Raw genomic sequence first — 5,803 nt, 5'->3', positions numbered from 1 at the left:
GACACCCTAATTGTGTGTGTGTGTAATCTACTGAGAACAGTTGCTGCCAACATAAGGCTTGAATCTACCAAATTCAAACTGAGACAAAACCATGCAACCAATGACCAATATGTAGGATGACATTTGTGAAACTTTTTGGTCAAATATAAATCTTCAATTAATTTCCTCCCAATTCAGGTGTAAAGCGTTGGACTAGTGCGGAGATCTAGTTGGCCTACTTCAAATTCCTCCTCCTGGATCAAAGTGCCATGTATTTGCATGGGGATCAAACAGAGAGGAGGACAGGGCACAATAGTGGTTCAGGGAAAGGATTAGCACACCCATTAAATATATTTCTCTGTGAACAGCTCCCGCATGTTCAAGGGATACTTCAGGGTTTTGGCAATGAAGCCCGATATCTACTTCCCCAGAGTCAGATGAACTCTTGAATAGGCCTACCATTTGTATGTCTCTGCCTGCAGTTTGAAGAAAGTTGCTAACAAGCGTTAGCGCAATTGCTAACTAGTGTTAGCGCAATGGCTGGACGTCTATGGTAACTGCTAGTTTTCTAGTAGATACCATAGACTTCCAGTTATTGCGCTAATGCTGGTTAGCCTTGGATCGGAAAACTGCCTCTAACTTCTTTCATACTGGGTGCAGAGACATAATGGTATCCATGAGTTCATCTGACTGGAAGATAAAGGGCTTCATTGTCAAAACCAGGAAGTATCTCTTTAAAGATGATGACCCGAACCTTGAGACTACTTGGATTGCCCCTCTATTCATCTCCAATTCTCTTTGAGGAATATTGTGTCCATGTTGCTTCCAGGATCTAGCTTATACGAAGCCTATGCAGTTGAACATATGGCACGCGATTCTCACTGTAGAAAATTGCTTCAAAGCAGGAGAGGAAATTAAGGACCAAATGGTTGACAGGAAAATAAACAACAAATGTTGGCCTTATTGTCCTGTGATAAATGTGTTCAAAGAGGCTACGACTTTGGAGTAAGAAGAAATGGGTGTATTAGGCTACAAAAGTTAGGAATATAAACTGTTGCATTTATCCTTATATTGAAAAAAATTCTCCAAATGATTACAGTTGATATTTGCATGTTAGCATTACCATGGGAATTAGGCTACCTTTCATTTGCAAAAGAGAATGAACCCTACTACAGTCTACTTCACCTAAAACAGAATGAACTCTACTACAGCCTACTTCACCTAAAACAGAATGAATCATACTACAGTCTACTTCACCTAAAACAGAATGAATCATACTACAGTCTACTTTACCTAAAAGAGAATGAATCCTACTACAGTCTACTTCACCTAAAACAGAATGAACTCTACTACAGTCTACTTCACCTAAAACAGAATGAATCATACTACAGTCTACTTTACCTAAAAGAGAATGAATCCTACTACAGTCTACTTCACCTAAAACAGAATGAACTCTACTACAGTCTACTTCACCTAAAACAGAATGAACTCTACTACAGTCTACTTCACCTAAAACAGAATGAACTCTACTACGGTCTACTTCACCTAAAAGAGAATGAATCCTACTACAGTCTACTTCACCTAAAACAGAATGAACTCTACTACAGTCTACTTCACCTAAAAGAGAATGAATCCCACTACAGTCTACTTCACCTAAAAGAGAATTAACCCTACTACAGTCTACTTCACCTAAAAGAGAATGAATCCCACTACAGTCTACTTCACCTAAAAGAGAATGAACCCTACTACAGTCTACTCCACCTAAAAGAGAATGAACCCTACTACAGTCTACTTCACCTAAAACATAATGAATCCTACTACAGTCTACTCCACCTAAAAGAGAATGAACCCTACTACAGTCTACTCCACCTAAAAGAGAATGAACTCTACTACAGTCTACTTCACCTAAAAGAGAATGAACCCTACTACAGTCTACTCCACCTAAAAGAGAATGAACCCTACTACAGTCTACTTCACCTAAAACATAATGAATCCTACTACAGTCTACTCCACCTAAAAGAGAATGAACCCTACTACAGTCTACTCCACCTAAAAGAGAATGAACCCTACTACAGTCTACTTCACCTAAAACATAATGAATCCTACTACAGTCTACTTCACCTAAAAGAGAATGAACCCTACTACAGTCTACTTCACCTAAAACAGAATGAACTCTACTACAGTCTACTTCACCTAAAAGAGAATGAACCCTACTACAGTCTACTTCACCTAAAACAGAATGAATCCTACTACAGTCTACTTCACCTAAAAGAGAATGAACTCTACTACAGTCTACTTCACCTAAAACAGAATGAACTCTACTACAGTCTACTTCACCTAAAAGAGAATGAACCCTACTACAGTCTATTTCAACCAGTCTTGCACATCTGATTCATTCTGGTCGTCCTGGGATAATGACATGAATGAATCATGGATATCTATAGCCATATATAACTTCTCATTTTGTAAGAATTATATTTATTTATTATAGAGCCAAATTATTATCAAAGATAATGTAAAGTTCAATCTTTTTTGTCAATGCATTTTCCTCCCAAGTCTCTCAATATCATTTTCTCAATCAATCCAATGAATCTAAGCCATATTGAAAAATGTATAGGATTCACACTCAATTTAATAATAGTAAATAAACCACGACCAAAAACATACAATTAAAAGGCAGTTTTGAAAATGTATACCCAATTGTATTCTTTTTAAGAACCCAATAAGAGGCACTGCATTTTCCTTGATGCTCAGTAGTTTTACTCTTTTAGCCTCATGGATGCATGTTCAATCCAATCAAAGCGTGTGAGAAACCAAAGTAAACTTCAATTAAATATATATACAATAAATAGACTGTTTAACATTTAAACATATTTATGTAGTTATTTATACCCAGTTCAGGGGAGAACAATGCCTCTCCTTTAAAAAGTCCATGCAATGCCTTTTCTGCATTGCAGTCGAGCATCTCTATGCAATACAGTCCACACATCTTGTGTGTTTATTGAGAGCAATACTGAACATTTCCCATCAATACTGAAATAAGGAAAGTTGCACAGAAAAGCAACAATGGACAGTTGAATTATAACTTCCTCTCAATCTCAATCTTATTCTTATTCTATATATTACAATGTCACCCCAGTAGCTTCCTGTGTTTAGACAGAGCATTGAATGAACTGCATACTGGTAATATACTGACTGTCAGCGTCAGACATGTGTGGGGCTGTCTGAGTAAGGGTCTGTCTTGGCCATGTTGAGCACCACGGCAGGGGTTTTGTAATGACAGTGCGTGCTGCAGCTCACGCTGCCACAGGGCTTCCTGCTAGTCCTGTCTGATGCCAGCTTCCTGCTGCACAGGCCCTGCCAGGTCTGCAGGGTCTTGGAGCTCCACACCCACACACCACTGGTGATGCCCACCACCAGGGACATGAAGATCTTCAGCATGAACACCACCACGGTGGGCACCGACGACTCCAGGGAGCAGTCCTCGTTCCGGCGCCCGGGGAACGACACGCACTTGACCTCCAGACCTATGAACTTCCAGTAGTCCATGTTAAGCCTCTCGTAGAAGTAGCAGATGATGACGCAGGTGGCGGGCACCGTGTACAGGATGGAGTAGATACCGATTTTCACCATCAGCTTCTCCAGCTTCTCCGTGTTGGTGCCTTCGGTTTTCATCACCTTGCGGATGTGGAAGAGCGCCACAAAGCCGGTGAGGACGAAGGACGTGCCAATGACAAGGTAGCAGGACAGAGGGATAAGCACAAAGCCGGTGAGCGCTCCAGAGTCCATGCTGCCCACGTAGCACAGACCCGTCAGCTCATCCCCTGCCACCTTCCTCATGGTGAGGATGACGATGGTCTTCAGAGCTGGGATGCCCCAGGCGGCCATGTGGAAGTAGTTGCTGTGGGACTCAATGGCCTCGTGGCCCCACTTCTTACCAGCGGCCAGGAACCAGGTGAGGGTGAGGATGACCCACCAGATGGACGAGGCCATACCGAAGTAGTAGAGGATGAGGAAGACGATGGTGCAGCCTGTGGACTCCAGCCCCTCCTGGATGATGTAGAGCTCGCCATTCTCCCGGTCGCAGGCGATGTTCTCGGCCCCGGCCACTGAGCGGATGATGAAGGCCACAGAGTAGACGTTGTAGCACATGGAGAGGAAGATGATGGGCCGCTCGGGGTACTGGAAGCGGTGGGGGTCCAGGAGGAAGGTGAGAACGGTGAAGGCCGTGGAGACAAAACAGAGTGTTGACCACACCGTCATCCAGATGAAGGCAAAGTCTTTGTCCCGTCTGGACCAGAACACGTCCACTGCAGAGGAGCAGCGAGGAGCACACGACTGGCTCTTCTCCACGTAATGGAACTTCTCTGGGTTCTCGCAGGACCCCAGACTGCCCATGGAGCGCCCGTTACTGCTACCCGGTTGCCTGGGCCGAGGGGGAACAAAAGGCATGTCCTCTCCCTTCTTGATATCCGTCTTGGTGTCGTTCTCTGGAGCCTCCATGCACAGCGCGTTGGGGTCATTCTTGGTCGGGAGCCTGGAGCAATCCAGCGAGTCAGGCCATGCGTAGTGGAACTTCTCCATAATGGGTGAGCACTTCTGCCTGGCCTGCTCACACATGGGCCTGCAGGCTGGGATGGAGGTAGACACTTTATCAGTGCACATTGGGGCGTAGAGAGAGCAGAGGAAGAAACGAAGGTGCACATCACAGCCGTAATCCACTAGAGGTGCAAACTCATTCAGCTTGATGGCAGCCTCCTTTTGGTTTTCATGGTCCATAAAATTGGGCATTCTGGTCATGTTGTAGCCAATGCCCTGGCACATGGGAATTACTATGGGTTCGCATTTGGCTGGTCTCCCTCGTTCTAGGTCGTAGGTTCCTAGCTCCACACTGTAGGCAGCAATCATGAGCGGACACCAGAGAGAAATCAGTATCTTCAAAGGATACCCCTCCATGCTTATTTTCAGTCATATGATTAGTCTAACAAATAGTTGTATTTGTTCAGACCAAAAATGTAAATTCAAGAGGATATTTCCGTATTATTTTACCATTGTAAGCACAGCCCCAACAAGCGTTAAAAATCCGTTGTTACAAATGCATTCTATGCTGATGAACAACGCAAATGCAGGTAAAATATAACAAAAAATAATTCCAGTAGGTAAACATTAGTCTATGATATAAAACATTTAAAAAAGCTTCCCCAGAATTAGATGTTTAAATGTTCTTAGAAGGCAGCCTCCGAGCCAATTCGAGGAAGGCAGAGTTCAATCTAGAAATGAAGTTCGCAATGAAATGAGAAAATAACGGTGGTGAGCTTAAATAACGTTCATTACATAAAGTGTTGACTCCTTATCCTTGACTTCTTAATTTGGAATAAAAACTGTTTAAAGCTGAATCGGTGCAGCTATTTGCAGCAGTAGATATATTTCACTCTACCTCGGACAACCGCTCTCCATCATCGTTTGAGAACACTGAACTTTCTCTTCTATCTGCGGCTCTTACCCGACGCGAGGGTGAGCATTTCCATGACGCGACGCTTCCGTCTCGTACCGCCCACCACTGCCATGAGAAGCGTCTTTAAGCGCACGCACGACTCTATTAATTCCACATTTCTTTATTTGGGAATTTGAAAGTGGTCAGTGAGGTTAGGATAAATGTTAATCTTTTAATAGTGATCATAATCCTTAGGCTACTGTTTTATTTTTTACAATAGGCTATGTCCTATTGGGCTACTTGAGTGGCACAGCGGTCTAAGGCAATGCATATCAGTGCAAAACGCGTCACTACAGTCCCTGGTTTGAAACCAGGCTGTATCACATCTGA

At 43.4% G+C, this 5,803-nt stretch overlaps 1 protein-coding gene across 1 annotated transcript; it reads right to left on the bottom strand.

Annotated features, from left to right (window-relative positions):
* Positions 1 to 2,581: 2,581 nt before the first annotated feature.
* LOC123992888 (frizzled-9-like) lies at positions 2,582 to 5,435 on the bottom strand. Its single transcript, XM_046294502.1, has one exon. The coding sequence runs from the start codon at positions 4,933 to 4,935 to the stop codon at positions 3,184 to 3,186; it is 1,752 nt and encodes a 583-aa protein (XP_046150458.1). The 5' UTR covers positions 4,936 to 5,435; the 3' UTR covers positions 2,582 to 3,183.
* Positions 5,436 to 5,803: the final 368 nt, after the last annotated feature.

This window comes from Oncorhynchus gorbuscha, linkage group LG13, assembly GCF_021184085.1.
Source record: "Oncorhynchus gorbuscha isolate QuinsamMale2020 ecotype Even-year linkage group LG13, OgorEven_v1.0, whole genome shotgun sequence".
NCBI lineage: Eukaryota > Metazoa > Chordata > Actinopteri > Salmoniformes > Salmonidae > Oncorhynchus > Oncorhynchus gorbuscha.
Note: the sequence above shows the minus strand (reverse complement) of the source record. Positions and strands in the feature narration are given on the sequence as shown.